The sequence below is a fragment of the Microcebus murinus genome, chromosome 15 (genome assembly GCF_040939455.1).
Source record: "Microcebus murinus isolate Inina chromosome 15, M.murinus_Inina_mat1.0, whole genome shotgun sequence".
In the NCBI taxonomy this organism is placed as follows: Eukaryota; Metazoa; Chordata; class Mammalia; order Primates; family Cheirogaleidae; genus Microcebus; species Microcebus murinus.
The window spans coordinates 34,029,361-34,047,986 of record NC_134118.1 but is presented as its reverse complement, the minus strand read 5'-3'; the positions used below and the strand labels follow the sequence as shown (position 1 = coordinate 34,047,986).

The window sequence follows — 18,626 nt, the reverse complement described above, 5'->3', positions numbered from 1 at the left end:
AAATAGTTAAATGTCATTATTTCAAACTTGGCCTCTATTGATTTACTTTGGATATAGAAACAGAACTTGGCAAGTCGTATGATTCAATTTGGCAGAATACTCACTCTTTTAGCAAATGAACCATACCCAACATAAACCTACTCTAAAGTTTATAGAGGTTCAGTTCTATACCAGTTGAAATGAGAAACTAGCTAAGTCCATCCAGAGTGCTGATTGGCTGGAGCAGGGTAAGCAGGATACATAAAAGGCAGCTGTCGAACATCTGGGAAGGTCAATGATATCATCTGTCTAGAGTCAAACCTCTGTGCTTCTCTGAGAGTGCCTTTCAACATGAGTGGGTGCCCATTCTTAGGAAACAATTTCGGGTAAGTGTTTACCTCTTTTCTAAGTGGGTTCAGCCTCTTAGAAGTACCAGGTATGAGCCTTTTAATTTCTGAATTTAAAGAGCATTGAAAACTGTCACCTTTATTCCCTTGTTTAATAATCTACTCTAAACAAAATTAGCAATAAGAATTTTAATCACTCATATTATTAATTAACTGTGTTTTCTAAAGCTCTATTTGTTTCTTTTTATTTATTAAATCTGCAGATATAATTTTAAAAAGCTATCTGTAGAAGGTAGTGAAGAAGACAAATCACAAGATGGTGTGAATAGAGCCAGCAAAGGAGGACTTATCTACGGGAACTATCTGCATGTAAGTGGGACTGTCCTTAAAGGGTTTAGCTTCCAGTGTTAGGCACTAGATTCTGCTAAGTGACTCTTTCATGGTTTTGATTTTATGAATTTTTTTCCCTCGGTCACCAATAGTTTTCTGGATCAAAGACTATCACTAATCATAAATATTTATGCTTTTCCAACTTTTGTTAGAATAATTCCAGAGACTCATGGGAGAAAATTCAGCTCTCTAGCATTGGTACAATAAAAGCAGAGATTCGGAATCTGGACAGAACAGTATAAATGATAAGGTCCACTGTAGAGAGTTGGCAGGCATTGCACAACTTGTATAAATAAGGCATGGTCAATAAAAAAATCTCAGCCTAGATCACTGCAAATGCATCTTTAAAATCTCTTATTATAAAGTGGAATGTTAAAGGCACACTGGAAATTTTCTTAAAATCATTAGTAAGTAAAAGAAGATATTAATAAATGTGGTATGTGGAGATTAAGCTAAGTTCCAACCTATTTTTCTTTTCTTTTTTTTTAAGAAGCAAAATAATTAGAGACCTTGATGCCATCACAGATGGGTTTCTAATGATGAACTGATAAAGAATGTTAAGATGTTCTTAGAATTGGTTATTTAGGGGAATAAAAGAATGGCAGATGCACAGTCAGCTCAGCAAGTTTTCAAGATTTCGTTATATTCATTTCATGGGAAAGGATATGACTTCTCAAAGAGTGTAATAGCATTTCTTATGATAAAATCCTACCAAATAGAATTTTCCTGAGAAGAATAAAAATCATAAATTCAACTCACTCCTTATGATGAGATTCATCCATTGTTTAAAAGAAAAGTGATTGGTTTCTGAGAAGTTAGGATTTGGGAAAAGCTGTTCCATTATTTTATTCTACTTCTTATTAAAGTTGATTAAAAAAATCCAGGTTCTGCAATTTAAAATCAGTATCTTTTTCATTTAAAGTTGGAAAAAGTTTTGAATGCACAAGAACTTCAAAGTGAAATAAAAGGAAATAAAATCCATGATGAACATCTTTTTATCATAACTCATCAAGGTAAGTTGCACAAAGGGTTGGGCAATACATATGCCACAGGTATTTCTCATCAGTAATGAGGGAAATGATAGTATTTTAACTATGAAATAGTAAAAGGTCAGGAAATCGCCTCTGTTAGAAAGGCTTGAGAATGTTTTGCTGCAGGATAAATTCTAACAGGACCTCTCTAGAGACTCATCAGTCTTCTTGATGTTGCTTCACAGCTAATTGGGTCAAGCAGGACTGTAGCTTTGTCCTTAACTCCAGGCGACTTTTCATCTCTCATAATTTCACAAATAATTTGCAAACTAAAGATGTTATGATTTCTTAACTTGAAACATTAAAAAAAAACTATTTTCAAGAAAAACATCATTCAAACTTATTGTGGATATACATAGTCCTATACAAAATATGGTACTAAACAAAAATGTAATTTTTGTCTAAAATGTATGCTTATCCTTTCCAGATTTCTAACCTCTGGGCAGTGGATTTTAGCTTAAGAGTCCATGACTTTAAAAATTTAGAAGGTCTCTGAACTCTGAAATTAGGTGCAAGTTTTCATGAATATGTATCTTAAAGAAGTCGTGTGACCCCCAAATATTAATATTTACTGTAAGGTTGTCAGTGCCATATACTGTCCTCTGCATGAGTAGGACCCAATAAATAACTCACGCTGATCAGTACCCCACATTGAGACATGTTTCCCTTGCCTACTCGTTCTTTGTTTTCTTTCCTCAAAAGGGTGCTTGCCTCACTGATTGGCTAAAATAATAAACTCTTTTGAGGAAAGAAATTTAAGATGAAAAACAATTGGCTTAATGTGTTACTTCTCCTGTTTTTATGTTTACATTTTCATTGGTGGCTTATACCACCAGGTATAAACAAATAGCCTTGGACTCAAATGGATAGTCTGAAAGAAAGTATCCTGAGCAATGCTGAATCAAGTTGTCCCTGGGAATTGGCTGTGAGATGAATACAAAACATTGCCACTATCATTCCACCAAGATCTCTGGCCACTTTCCCATTTGTCCTGAGCCCATGAGTTCCTAGGTTTATCACAAATAAAACAAACAATCAAAACACTGCATTTTAAGTAACGTAACTTTAACTTTTCAAGATCTTTAAACCCTACAGTCTTTCATTTAGGTTAGCACATGTTAATTTCTCAGTTTATAGTTGAAGTTAGGTGTCATTTCTGCTTCCCCACATACCTCCAACTTTCATATAGAAAGTTAGAATCAGGTTATGTGCTATATCCTAAAAGAGCTAAACAGCATGTGTGTTGTGAGAAATCAATGTAAAAATAATGTATGTAAAGCACATAGATAGGGTGCCTGGCACATTGAAGCATTTAATTAAAGGAGGCTATTGTAACTTTAACACTAATATTTGTTTCTAGCATAAGGAGGAACCTATTTAAATTTATTGATTTTAGAGTTATGTTTTCATTTCTTTTTCAATATGTTAATCATGTCTTTCACATAATGATGGACAAAGAGGTGCCCATTACTTTTCTTTTTTTCTTTTCTTTTTTTTTTTTTTTTTTTTTGAGACAGAGTCTCACTTTGTTGCCCAGGCTAGAGTGAGTGCCGTGGCGTCAGCCTGGCTCACAGCAACCTCAATCTCCGGGGCTCAGCAATCCTACTGCCTCAGCCTCCCGAGTAGCTGGGACTACAGGCATGCGCCACCATGCCCAGCTAATTTTTTGTATATATATATTTTTTTAGTTGGTCAATTAATTTATTTCTATTTTTGGTAGAGACGGGGTCTCGCTCAGGCTGGTTTCGAACTCCTGACCTTGAGCAATCCGCCCGCCTCAGCCTCCCAAAGTGCTAGGATTACAGGCGTGAGCCACCACGCCCGGCTACTTTTCAATCAATAATGGTTTTCTTATTACAGCTTATGAACTCTGGTTTAAGCAAATCCTCTGGGAACTGGATTCTGTTCGAGAGATCTTTCAGAATGGCCATGTAAGTCGCTATATCACAATATTGGTTTCATATATATTTTTTGGAAAATATAGAAAATATTTCTAATGAGAAAAAATTTAACAGCAAATAGTGGACTTATTAGTTCATAACAAAACAAATAAACATTTTCTGAGTAGACAAGTCAGTCATATTTTCGCACTGTGACCACTAACCCAGAACTCCACATGGCTTTGGAGTTCCTTTGAAAGTTTCCTTTCAAATTTCAGTTTCAAGGCCTTTATGGAGAATTCATTTTTTCCTCTCAAAAGAAAAGGGTTATAAATTATACTAGATTACCAGCCTGACTAATAGAGATCCTTTAATGAATAGGTACCAGAATTGTATTTCTAATAAATATCAGCTATAAGGAAAGTAAGAGGAAGAGAAGGAAGCAGTAGAGAAAGAGTAGAGGGAGGAAGAAAAAGAGGAAGATGAGGAGGACAAAGGGAAGGGGAAAAGGACAGAGGGTGGAAGAATGACAGAAGGGGAGAGCAGAGCTTCAGGTGATGGCAGAAGTTCCACCTGCCCTTCTCTGTCCACCATCCTGCTTCCTATCCCCATGTCCCCTGAGGATCCGCCTTCTGTCCTCCATCTCTGAGCCCCTGCTCCAAGAGGAGTTGGGAAAGAGATCACATGCACACACACAAGACTCCTCTTATGTATATATGTGAATACACTTCCCAGTTATGTCAGTGGCAACTTTGGCCCCCAGTAAAGAGCAAATTTATCCAGGAGTTGCTCAATCCTCACCCACAAGTTCCCATGTTACCTTGACCTTTCTTCTCTGAAACAAAACTAAAAGAGAAATTTGTTTTGAAATCTGTGGGGGTTGTGTTCCAGAATTTACTTCTACCTTGCTTCTACATAGTTTTCTATTTTTAAAGAAAGAAAAGTAATTCTGTTTTTGCAGACATTCCTTGCGTACAATTCAGAATTGCTATTAGTTCACATATACGTATGGCAAATTTTAGTTCCAATATTCCTCTTTAAAATACAGGTAAAGCTAATGGAAACGCAGTGCTGTTTGCCTATCTTGTAACTTCTAGAAATCAGAATTGATTAATCAGTATTTTATTTCTTAACCAACAGGTCAGGGACGAAAGGAATATGCTTAAGGTTGTTAGTCGGATGCACCGAGTGACAGTCATCCTTAAACTATTGGTGCAGCAGTTTTCCGTTCTAGAAACGATGACAGCCTTGGATTTCAATGACTTCAGGTGTGCACTTACAACATTTTAAAAAATGTAGTGGGGTTTACCTTCTCATTCTAGTGGAGTAAAAGGAGAATGTGTGTGTTGTGTGACATGAGGAGCCTGTCCTACTATCACTGTCACTATATGGACTTGTAGGTCTTCATTCACAAAGTATTTGAGAAGATATTAAAAACATTTCATCACTCATTGTTTTATAATCTGATCAATTAATTTTAATTCATCATTTGTGCCCTGTTTTTCTCCAAAATGGATTTTAAACAACTTAGCAAAATAGCTAGAATAGCTAATAAACCACGTGTAATTAATTTTTAAAATTTAAAAACTAAAAATAAAAGAAACAAGGGTGATATATAAAGAAGCATGCCAGGCAAAAGTGTCAGTATAAACTGAGCCATAAATTTTAGCTTTAAATTTCTATATACATTATAAATATTATATATATATATATTTGGCTTTGTCTGGAAATATTGTGTGTATACATATATATGTGTGTGTATATATATTTTTATTACTAAAATTTGAGAAGAAATTTTCCTAAGAACCTTCTATGAGTGTATTCATATGATATAACAGGCAATGGCTTAAACATGTTTTGATAATCAAAGGAAAAGTGGTAGAATTCCTTTGTGGTGAATTAAAAAAGTTAAAGTCTTAGCACCAATTAGATGAAGGACATTTACCAGGATGATATATGTAACATTTTTTTGTTTGCCTATTTTGTGACAGACAACATCCTATTTGTTTTACTTGTATTATTTCACAGTTGCTCATAATAATACTAGGTAGTGAGATTAATAATATCCAAGAATGTAAGTTATGGGGGAATTAAATAATATTTATAAAGAATCTTTCAGGACTGTGGAATAAAAAACATTGCCCAATGTCCATCTGTTTTTATCTTAAGGAAAAAATTCAGTACACATACACACATGCAATAACACATATATAATATATACATACATATACATAAACATGCACGTATACATATGTGCTATTAGTTCAACATGTATTATGGCAAATTTGTATAATATATAAAATATATTTATATTAATATATTAAAATATATATGGCATTTCACAACTATATGAACTTTCCAAATTCAAATTGATTGAGAGCAACAATGTTGTTTAAATAGCTCATTTTCCTGATTTCAGTGAGCTTCAAATCATAGGTCTATGTCCAGGCAGTAGTGTGTATCTGTTCCCAACATCTGGGAGAGTGAAACTGACAACCCCTTACAGTAGAGGAGACCATTGCAGTCATTTACAATGTCAGCCCATCCCTTCCTTTCTCTTCTCTGCCTTCTCTTCTTTATTCTAGAGAGTACTTATCTGCAGGGTCAGGCTTCCAGAGTCTGCAGTTCCGACTATTAGAAAACAAAATAGGTGTTCTTCAGAGTTTGAGAGTCCCTTACAACAGAAGACATTATCGTGATAATTTCAAAGGAGAAGAAAATGAACTGCTACTTAAGTCTGAGCAGGAAAATACACTTCTGCAGCTAGTGGAGGTATGTGCTCACATACAACTTCTAAAGTCTAACTCAATTTTAAAACACCTGCCAAAGTTGGGTTACATTCATTGGAAGTAAGCACAGAAAGAATTCATAAAAACACTTAAATTTGTAAATTGAACTTATTAAAATAGTTAAAATATCAAGAACTCTCTTGACTTCAGCAATCTTTATATAATCAATTGTATGTTAATATTTAATAACCTCATTAAATATCCTTTTAAACATCCTTATTAAGCAATGTTTAATTAGCTAATTTTAGACTGAATGTGGTTTGTTATTTAATGAGCTTTAACACTTTAAAATATTCTGTAATTGAAAATTTCCACTTATTATTTTTCTTAATTAAACTAAATTACTATGAAATACTCCTCAGAATTTTGTTCTTTCATATCCAAATTCCCTAAAGGTCTATAAGTAGCCGTCAGGAATTATTCATTTGTTTCTTCATGAGTAAATTATTAAAGATTGCATTGTCTTGATTTCCTTCACAAAGCCTTTTCCTTTGCAAATTAAACTTTTATTTTGCTTCATTATACTCTGTTCATTAATCCCCTGGGTATTTCAAATGTGGATTTAGGTTCATTTATTATATATAATGCCATATAATGGTTTATAAAAATGGGGAGAGAAATCCTCACAAAGCTAATTTCAAAACTAAATATAGGTTAAATGAGAACTCACAGGGGTATATGAATCAGTTTTATTTCTAGATTAGAAAGTCTTGTAAAATCTTAAAATAATTGTATGGATTAGTTAATTTCAAAGTTGCTAAGTATTTAGTGCTCATGAATTTACAAGAGATTGTATTTTATACATGTCATAATTTCTTCACCTCCTAAGACATAAAGTATTTTGAGAATAAACCAGAAGATATCATTAAAACAATGTTTAGATATTTTCATAGATTTCTCCAAAACAATTGGAATTACTGTAATCAAGTTTTTCTTAAGAAATAGAGTATTATTAATGATGATTTCCATAAATATTAATAAGATGAAGTATATTGATTACTATTTCATAAATTAAGAAATTTAAGAGAAAAAAGTTCTTGTTTCAAGTGTATACATGTTAGTTACAATATATTTAACATATTTAAAAGTTTACCATGTACTCACTTTAAAAAATAATATTTACTTAAGGCATGGCTGGAAAGAACACCAGGTTTAGAGCCACATGGATTTAACTTCTGGGGAAAGTTTGAAAATAATATCATCAAAGGCCTGGAAGAGGAATTCATAAGGATTCAGGTATGTAGACGCCATGAGTTAATATAAATGTACTTACAGAAGAAATTTTGGAAATTTTATTTTAAGAATTTAGTGCTCTTTTCTTAACCTTTCATTTTTACTATATCTTTTTCTTTCACAATTGTATTTTCTTGGAATGTGTTATATGACTGATTTAATTTTCTGTAGGTACAATGAAAATTATACTAAAATAAGATATTAATTGTAAATAAGACTTTTATCTATGATGAATAGCTAAGATTAATAGACATTTTCCTTTCTATTGAAAATTGCATATAATAACCAATTCTAGACAGAACTAGGCACACAAAGGATGAATTAACCAAATATATTTAGCCAGATAACTTTCCTTTTGCTCTTGTATGTTTGCTGGGTCCTTTCTATTGGCTCTCAGACAATGTCAATTTTCTCTCACTTAAAAAAAATATTGCAGATTGCTCATTTCTCTCAAGTGATAGGTCTCATCTTGGTTCATGACAAAATTTCTTTAAGGAGTTGTTTAAATTCTGTATCTCAAGAGACCATATCAGGTAGTGTGTAAAGCATGAACTTCATAGTCACACTGCTTGGGTTTCAATTCCACCTGTGTGATGATGGACAAGTTACTTAGACTCTCTTTGATGCACTTTCATCATTGGTAAAATAGAAACAGTATTTTATGTCACAGGATTTTTATGAACATGAAACTAAGAGAATATTTGTAAAGCATTTAGAACAGTAGTTAGAATAATTACTTCTTTATCTCCCTTCTAATCTTCAACTTACTCCAACCTGTTTTTTGTACCATCATTCACAAATGGCCTCCATGTGCATCAATCCAATGGCCATTTTTTAAATCTTAATTATACTTGACCTCCCAGCAGCATTGAATGCTAAGGACTACTACTTACTCTTTCTTGAGCATTCTTTTCCCTAGGAATCGGAGCCCACCATTACATCTGCATCTAATTCTCTGGCCCTTATTGCTCTATCTCCTTTACTTGCTCTTATTTTTCTCTTAGACCAGTAAATAGTGGGGTTTCACAATGCCTTGGCTTAGATCCTTTCTATTGTATCTCTATTCTCTTTCATTAGATGATGCCATTTATACTAACTGCTTCAATATCTACTTAGTCACCAATAATTCTCAAACATTTATCTCTATTTTAGGTATCTCCTTAGATTTTAGATCATACATTTAGCAACTTATTTGATTGATATTTCCTCCTGGTCCTCTCAGAAACACACCAGCAAAACCAAACTTAGAAAATTTCTCTTTCTATCCACTCTTATACTAAACATTGTCTTCTCTGAGTTAAAGAAGTTTTTCTCCTATAAACAATCTAGTTTATCAAGTCAAATTAGACAGCTATCAGTGATTCTTAGAAGCTTCCTCTGCCTCAACCACTTCCTTCAAGCTATCATTACATCCTACCAAATTTACCTTCTAAATAGCTCTCAAATATCTCCCTTTAATCTGCCACCACCATTCAAATACACGCTGACCTTGTTTTTCACCTCGACTAAATAGTCTCTGAACCGTCCTATCCATCTCTCTAATTTATTCTCCACACTGCAATCTGAATAATTTTTTCAAAATGCACATCTGATCACATCTCTCTTTTCCTTAAAGCCTTTTGATGTCACCCCATTGCTTTTAGAATTGAGATAAAAACCGTAACATGGTCTATGAGGCCTTTCATGATCTCAAATGGTCCAACTATAGTAAGTTTCTTTCATGAGCTGAGTTCAGTTTTTTGAATTTATTACCAAGGTGTCTTTCAATGTGTTTCTCTCTGGATTTAGAATGTTATTCTCCAGGTAACTCCTTCCCATTTTTCAGATCATAGCTCAAGAAAAAATTCTTTAGAAAGGTCTTTCCTAACCTCCTTATTACTATAAGTTATTATGTCACCAACACTGCTCTTGTATAGCTCTCTCCTTGGTTGCAATTTAATGCTTGAGTGATTGTTTGTTCAATGTCTTATTTTGCTCACAATTTAATATCTATAACCTTATCATGACATTTATTGAATTAATTAGAAATAATATGTGTACAGTTTTTACTCCACACTGTGGTTGTTCTGATGAATTAAAAATAATTGGGTTAACTAATTTGCTCCAGCTGAATTAATTGAGTTGTAATTAGAACATATGTGGTAGGCAGAAAAATAAGAATTTCCTCAAACCAATCAGTTGATAGCTAATGAATAAAATATAAGAGTGAAAAATATCTAAAAAATTGTATTTACAGAATGAAATACTGAATATAGATTTCAATAGAGTTAATAGTTCTTCTGACTAGGAATTCTTAACTCTTCTTAAATGGAATTACTGTACTTCCTATGTTAAATAATTACTGCTTAAAATTAGGTATTATTAACCTCTTGTAGTTACCTCCAATTTTGTCCATTTGGGTCCCTATATTGTGATATTTACGAAAAGAATATTTGAGATTAATGAATCACTTAAACTTAACTGAAAGGATAGAACCAGTGATTGTGTGGAAGATTTCTTCTCTTAAGACAAAATTTCCAAATTATAATATTAGATGATACAGTAAATATTCCAAGTACCTCAGTCTGCACCTGTGAGTCTAGCCTCTCATATGCAAAGTTTTCTGAAGTAGCAATCTATTTTTTTCTCTTGGGAATATTAATGTAGTATTTTTCCTAAAGGCTAAGGAAGAGTCAGAAGAGAAAGAGGAACAAATGGCTGAATTTCAGAAACACAAAGAGGTGCTACTGTCCTTATTTGATGAGAAACGCCATGAACATCTCCTTAGTAAAGGTAATACTTTTCTTATAAGGATCCTTTCCCTGGAATGTATCAGTATATGATTAAAATATAATTTTATAAGACTACCAAACCGTACTTGGGAGGAAATAGAATGAAAATTGATATTTTACTCATGCAAACAAGAATTGGGTAAATAGTATCTATGATAACCTTATCTTAACAGGTTTCTGTGCCTAGATTTTCTCAAATATATTAGAAAAAAAGCTTTCATAGATAGTATGTGCCAGGTATGAGAGATACCAAGATTAAATGAATATAGTTTTTCAAGTAGCTCACAGCCTAATAGGGACAGAAATGAAGACAAATCACCGTAACTGTGAATACTCTGGTAGAGGTAAGAAAAGGAATAAATAACTACTGAGCTCAACGGTGGCTTGGCAAAGAAACTGTTTCCCAAGCAGACTAGGAAAAGCACACATTTGGGCTTCTGGCACAATTGATATTGACCTATTATTTCTTGAAACTAATTGACCAGTAAATTTAATATCTTCATTACTAAACTTCTGTGTTCAATTTGACTTAGAACTTTTATTAAAAAGTGTCTCAAAGCCTTTTTAGAAATAGGCAGAATAAACACAAAAATTAATTTTTATAATGCAAGTACAAGGCATAGCAGTATTTGAAATTCATATTAAATTCTATAAGCTTAAAGGTTGTTAAGCTCAGTTTCCAAAAAAAAAGAACTCAGTAAAGAATATCAAAATCTCATTTTGCTGCAGCTAAGAGAAAGTCTTTCATTAGATCACACACATGTGAGCTTATATAATCGTGCTTCCTTAAAGCCGAGTAAACTAATTCTAAGTGAATTAGAGAAAACTACTTTCAAATGACACTTGGAATGAATCTTGTTTAACTTTTCAAAAAGTAAGTCATTATATTATTTTACTTGAAATGTATGTTTTATTATAGAAGTTAAGTATTTCTTAGAAATACCGGATTTTCCCAACATGACATTTAAAGGTTTTGAGAATTTAAAGTACATACATTTGGGGTTTGCTTTTTAAAATCCAATGGTAAAATAATAGGTTTCCAAATTCAAGCTAAGAGATAAAAAATTGAAACTAATACTTACATTATATTCTGAACACATATAAACCATTTAAATGTTTAAGGTGATGATGTTAAATTAATATAAGACTACACTAAATTACCTATTAAATTAAAACGTGCTATGTATTTTGTAGGTGAAAGACGACTGTCATACAGAGCACTTCAGGGAGCACTGATGATATATTTTTACAGGTAAAAGGAAATTAGAAGGAGAGAGGTGGTTATGTCAAGTATACAGCTTATAAATTGCAATCATAGTTTAATGTAGTAATTTAAATTTTAGAGAAAACAGAAAATAAATAATAGTGAAGTTTCATGAACTCTTCTTTTTTCATTTTTTTTTAAATTTCATTTGTTAACTTTTAAATGGCAAGAGTATAACTTTATCCTTGATTGGGGTTCAACACTCCCCACCCCCACCAAATTAATCCAATATCCTTTTTTATTAAATTAAATGAAGTATTATGTGATATCAAGTGTTCTAAAGGGCCAAAGTTTAAACTATCGCAGAAACTCAGTCATGAAATGTTTTCTGTCATTAAACAATGTTGTAGGGTTACTCCTGTAAGCAGAATGGATAAAATGAAAATACTTTATAAACTATTGTACTTAATTGGCAATTTCAAGTAAAATTGAGTTCACTGTATAATATGTTTAAGGTATTCTTTAAATGTCTACTCATTCCTACTCTGTGTGTATGAAGGTCCCATCTTCCCTTATGGTTCATCAATTAAAAGTGTCAGAATAAGGGGAATCCCACTAGTAAAATGGCTTCAAATACTTATGTTTACAGGGTATCCTTCTTTCATGTACTTATTTAATTTTTAAAATCCCCTCAAATCTTTCTTCAGAATGGCAACATAAAAAAAGTCTTCTGACTTGTTTCCTAAGCTCAAGTAAATGTATGCCAGTCAACTTATGTGTCCTAAGTAGAAAATGTAATGAGAACGTTGAAGAATTAGCTGAAAAAAGGAAAACATATACACAACAGGAAATAAATAGCAATTTTTCTTTTTGTCTTTTAATATCTTTTCCTAGAAGTTTTTGACTATTGTTAGCTGGGATGTCTTCTGAGATAGTATATATGTCTCACTTTTAATAAAATCAATGTTAGGAGTGACTCTGGTTGGCTACTTCATGTTTATTATATGGAGTTTTCTAGACTTAAAACAAATATTGCAAACTGAGTAGTTTTATCCCCATCTATCAGATGAAGAAACTGAGCCAGATAGAAAATAATCCAATGCTGCATAGCTCCTACGAGGCAAAGTCGAGATTTTGTTTTTAGGGCCAACTGTTTATAAAATGCATGCTCTTTCTAACACACTAGATTTACCTGAATAGATTTCTTCTTATGATTATTTTTTTCCTTTAGGGAAGAGCCTAGATTCCAGGTCCCTTTCCAGCTGCTGACTTCTCTTATGGACATAGACACACTCATGACCAAATGGAGATGTAAGTCCTTCCTTTGCACCTCACACTCCTTCTCCCCCATCCTGTTTCTTTACCCTTTTTCTTATCTGAGCCCTCCTTCCTCCTCTGTCTTTTCCTTCCTCCTCTGTGCATGCTTGCGTGGGTTCTTTCCCACAAATCAGCTTGGCAACCACTCTCTCCCAGAACCAGTTATTCCACTATGCAAAGCAGGCACCATGGCTAGGCCCCACAATATTCTTGAAGGCTCATGAAGATGTTTTAATTTACTTTATAATCTGAAGGAAAAATACACGTTAGGTCAAAGGAAATATGTTAATATATAATGGCAATATATTCAACTTTTTATGCCAATGCACTTTTAAAAGATAATTTTAATAGTTATTTTTTAATGGAAGATGGAACCCATAAAGGCAAAAGTGGCAAGGGCTCATGAAAGTCATATTGTGGCCCTAGCTTGCCGCTGTCATGTTCATAGTCTAAATGCAATGATGGATGGAATAAAATGCATGCAGCTGCACCAAGTGGAGTGCTAGGCAACCTCAGGGCTTCATCTGACTCTCACACATGAGCCTACCATATGGCTAAGTGATAAGGTGTGAGCCTTTTCTCAGAAGCAATAATCATTACCAACCCCTTGTTTTTAGAACATTGTGGAACTAATGGCAGAAAAATATCCATGGAGTAAATTTGTGTGTTTGTCTAGATAACCACGTGTGCATGGTGCACAGAATGCTGGGCAGCAAGGCTGGCACTGGTGGTTCCTCGGGCTATCAGTACCTGCGCTCAACCGTGAGGTAGGTGGGGGAAATTCTCCTTTCTTCTTGGTGGCAGTGACCAACTTTTTGTTTTCCCACATATACGTGCATGATCTAGGAAAACCCATTATACTTGCCCCTGTCTGAACTGTGGATCACACATTTGTAGTTATATTATGATATTCCATTTGGAGCCTTTGGATGTAATTGTATAAACTTCTTGATTGTGGAACTTCATCATTTTGATCCTGTGATGAGAAGGGTCACAGTACCAATGGCAGTATGACTTGTGAGGACACAGGATTCAACAGCGTTTACATCCAGGCAGAAAAGTCTTCTCATTCTGGCTCAAATGTTGACTAGACTAAAACTTTGATCGTTGATTTCACTTACGTTTTCTTGGCCAGACACAGCTAAAATAGTTTCTTGTTTCCTCATGTGAGTCTATTTTAGATCAGAAAACTACTTCCATCTATTCTAGAGAGTGCCCTTTTCATAGTGTTTATAAAGAAAAATGTTAGCATTTATTGAGGACTTAGAACATGCTAGAGATATTTCTAAGGCATTTACATTCTTATTCTATTTGATATTCATAATAGTATAGATAGGTGGATAGATATATCTGGAAACTGGGAAACTTTCATGGTTCTTTGGAAAAAGAATCAGCTCAGGGATAAATCGAATATTGACATTTAGCCACCAAATTCTTGACAGTACATTGCTTTCATTCCTACCAGATTGGCCATTTTCTAAAATGAACAGGATCATATTTTTATCATTTTTCACTTTCCCTGGGGATCAAGTCTATAATCATGAAATAGTCAATGACTGCACAAAATAAGCACACCCATCAGTGGTTGGTGGGAATAATTAATACAAACAGTATTTATAGTGGGTCATTATTTCATTAATCTCCACAAAGGCCTGACCAGAGAAAGGGATTAAAACTTTTATTTTAGAGTTAGAAACTGACATTTAAACAACTAGTCCAGGGTCCCCAGGTTGGAGGTGACAGAACCAGGATTTGAACTCAGATTTATTTGACATCTTTCTCTATATAACTACAAAAGGAAACAAAGTTGACTATCGAACATAAAAGCAATTTTAATATTAAAATCACTCTTGTAGACATTTATTATGAATCTAAAATAGCATTTCAATTTATTAATCCCTTCATGGCAGTTATTGGGCAGCTACTTTGCAGTTGGAAAATATTTTTCAATGACCAACTAAGAACTCTCTTGGCTTTAAATTTATTACTTTGCATGCTATCCTTCAGAAGCAGGAAATGAGAATATACTCTTGTCTTTATGAAGGAATATGACAATAGGAAGGATTAAGGATTAGGATAGCAATAGGATTAAGACTCTAGGCCTTAATCTGTACCACTTGGTCTGGATCAACAAAACATACAATACTATTTTATGGGCATGAACTCTGGATATAGAATAAAAACTAGGCAATCTTAAACTAACAGTGCATAATAATTAATATTATATATATAAAACACATACTATATGCAATTAATAATATTTATATATAATTATTTATGAAAAAATATCTGAGAAATAAAATTTTTGGATAGAAAATTTTAAATATTTCATGTCAACAAATCTAAAACATTTTCATGTATGTATTTTTCCAGTGATAGGTACAAGGTATTTGTAGATTTATTTAACCTTTCCACGTATATGGTTCCTCGACACTGGATCCCGAAGATGAACCCAATCATTCATAAATTCACCTACACGGCTGAATACATTGACAGCTCGTACTTCAGCAGTGATGACTCAGATTAAAATCATCTACAAAATCTATGAAGAATCATGATTTCTCCGTCTGTATTTGTTATTTTCTATGTGCTTTCATGAATACACAGTCTTAACCTAATACATGTATATACATAGTTCAGCACCATGGTGTTCTGATTCAATGCTGGAAACAATTTGATTACCTCATATTTGTGATGATATAAGATTAAGCATCGAGATGAAACATAATTCAGTTAAATTGTAACATTGTACATAAGGTGTTTTCCTATTAAAAATTCAATTTCCTCTGCTACTTACCTTAATGTAACCACTTAATATAATCATTATCTCATTGTTTCATATTTTATAAGTTTGTAAACTTCAGCTATTTCAAATATGTTATGCAATAAAATGTATCATTCTGTGCAAAGACTTATTCAAACAAAATTTTTCAAATAATAAAAATTAATCTTTTGCCCTGTATTGTTTTTCAAACATTGCTTGTGTTTGTTAGGATTCTTGATGATCAAACACAAAAATCTGTCTGAAGCTTGCTTAGAGGGGATTTTCTGAAGGATTACTACCTCACAGAATTCAAAGCAGCATTGTCCAAAAGCCTTAAAGGAGAGGAGCCTGGGATCTCTGATGCCACAGGGACTGGATCCTGTTCCTGGAAAACTGTATTCTTGGAACACTTTGAAGATCCTTTATGTCTCATCTCTTCTCTCTAGGTATTGGCTTTATTCTTCCATGTCGTAGAACAGCTTTTTCCTTAGGCTGGGTCCCAGCTTCCAGCATCTGTGAACTCACAAAAGGGCAAAGGTTCTCTTTTCCCCAGCTCCCATGCCCGTGGGCTGGGAAGCAGAGTGAACTCTAATATCTCGCAGAATTGAGGTAGGAACAAGTAATAGCTCCCCCAAAGAAGAATGCTCTTTCCAGAAGAAAGGGGAGGTAAACAGATTAAACAGCCATCAAATTCATTTGTAATAAAAAGTACTAGACTAAGAGTTTAGTTCAAACATAATTTTAGTCTTCTTTTTCTAGCATAGCCAAGATGTTGTCAAAACTTAAATTTCTCTTATGGGAGGAAGTACACAATGTTATCAAAGGAAACTAAAATAAACATTAACCTTGACCCTGAGTAATTGCAACTAGCAAGCAGCAAATTCTTGATAAAATCGAACTATTTTTTGGTTTCAATTACAAGATTTTCTTATAAGGATCATATCATCTAGCTTGTCTCTAAATTACATATAATTGTTCTCGCCTACATGACCTATCTGTGTGTGTGTGTGTTTGTGTGTGTACACACAGTATCCAATGATGCTTATGCTGAAAAGATACAGAGGCAAATTTCATGGTGGCTAAAGATATTAGCTTTGAAATCAGCAAGCTTGAGAGCAAATTCTGGCTCTGCCATTTACTATCTACTCTGGTACAAACATTGGCTGAAGCCCAGTTTCCTATCTATATGAAGATAGAAGAATGTACTTTATAATCTGTACTTTTTCTCATGAAAAAATGTTAATATTAACAGATGTTCTGTCACCAAAATACCTTGGAATACTGGAGCAAATGCTACTTGTCAAAGGTTTATCATTCTTTTAATAGACTATATGATTGGATTTAGTTCTTTATATCTATATTTCTTGGAGTGACTAAGCTATATAGCTGCGAGAGTTTTTTTTCAAAGGATACATCAGTAATTCTTAATGTAAATATCAAAACAATTTATAATGCCAGTTCCCACCCTTGCTCCATTCACATTTACCTACCGAGCTGATGCTCCAAGTTAAACTGTAATTCTTAAATGGGTCGGAAAATCACTTTAAGGTTGGCTAATTTAGCATTCACTTCGAGATCCCTGCAAAACCACATCCAGGAGCATGTTGATGACTTTCATTATAACTCATAATAATTATTATGTGAAGATTGCACTGCGCTGACTTCAAGTGGTTTGTCATGGCTGGAGCAGAGCATATGTCCACACAGCACGGCTGCAATTGTGGTTGAGAAGGTGGAGAGGGGCTACTTCATAAAAACTCACTTCAAAGAGCTTGCATATTATCTTACAGGTTTTGGGGAGCCCCTGGATGTTTTGAAACAGAAGAATGACACAATGGTGTCTTTGAGACATGTAAATCCAGGAGAAATAGAGTAGGTGGATTGTGATAACATGCATGAGAATCACCTGGCTTCTGTCTGGGGACTATAATTTGAGAACCCCCGGATAAAGGGACATGGAGTGTAGTGAGTACAACATGGCTGACTAGTCGAAATAAGAGATACTAAGGAACTTGCAGCTAAGAAAGGACAGAGAAATAGGAGATACATGACAGGGTGATGGCTCACCAAGGTGTAGCTGACCTGATTAAATATCCAGGATTTCTCCTGATTTTATTGATTGGGTGATTATATAATGTTGATGTTGTTAATCAAAATAGAGGCTCTAGGAGGTGAAGGAGGCTTTTTTGGGTGGGGGCGGGGAGAATGATGAATGGAGTTTTAGAGACATTGAGATTAAAGTGTCTGTGGAGAAAACCAAAAACTGGATATATAGATTTGGAGCTGAAAAAAGTCTGCGTGACTGCAAAGCACATTAATACTGTGTTGACAAAATGTAGGCCACTCACTTGAGAACAGGTTCTTTTTGAACCAAAGTCAAACACAGGTTGTTTTATTATAAAGTCATCAAAATTCAGAACAGCAGAGAGGTATTAATCATTTTGAGATGTTAAAAATCCTTTAGCCTTTGAAAAAGGGTATTACAAAAGCATTTATATCCTATAGAAAGTCAGTACAGTAACAACACAAACTAGAACAAAAATGTCAATATATGTCTTCCTGGAATATCTCGAAACCTGAGTCAACACACATTCTTTTGAGATTGGTTCTGGCTGGTGTACAAAAATAAATACAATATTTTGTCTTTGATTTTGTTTTTCTAATCAAAAGGAAGGATAAAGGGCAAACATCAGAGAAAAAATGAGATGTCCTTGAATTTTCTTTAGTGGTTTCCGCTGCTTATGAAGTTTTATTATTGTTCAGATCTTCTACATTAGAAAATAATGACAAATTTTAGAGAAGTAATATTTATATAGGTAGTACTTGAAATGATGTCCTTGTATTAACTCATTTAAGACGGTTGTACTTATACTCAATCAGAAGACCAGTTCTTTGGTACTAGGGTCCGGCCACTGCTTATA

The 18,626-nt window shown here is 33.7% G+C and overlaps 1 protein-coding gene across 1 annotated transcript; it reads left to right on the top strand.

The window, feature by feature from the left end:
• Nucleotides 1-257: 257 nt before the first annotated feature.
• On the top strand, nt 258-15,903 carry TDO2 (tryptophan 2,3-dioxygenase). Its single transcript, XM_012783621.3, has 12 exons — nt 258-365; nt 590-695; nt 1,639-1,729; nt 3,608-3,678; nt 4,768-4,895; nt 6,213-6,399; nt 7,545-7,652; nt 10,310-10,421; nt 11,615-11,672; nt 12,856-12,935; nt 13,618-13,708; nt 15,315-15,903. Exons 1-12 carry the CDS (start codon nt 331-333, stop codon nt 15,466-15,468), a joined length of 1,221 nt encoding a protein of 406 aa, XP_012639075.1. The 5' UTR covers nt 258-330; the 3' UTR covers nt 15,469-15,903.
• The last annotated feature ends 2,723 nt before the right edge of the window (nt 15,904-18,626 follow it).

Bases quoted from the DNA above. Each gene is read 5' to 3' on its own strand.
- TDO2 (XM_012783621.3), top strand. From the start codon at position 331: ATGAGTGGGTGCCCATTCTTAGGAAACAATTTCGG. The intron at 10,422-11,614 runs GTAATACTTTTC...TGTATTTTGTAG, and splicing joins TGAACATCTCCTTAGTAAAG to GTGAAAGACGACTGTCATAC. The intron at 13,709-15,314 runs GTAGGTGGGGGA...GTATTTTTCCAG, and splicing joins TACCTGCGCTCAACCGTGAG to TGATAGGTACAAGGTATTTG.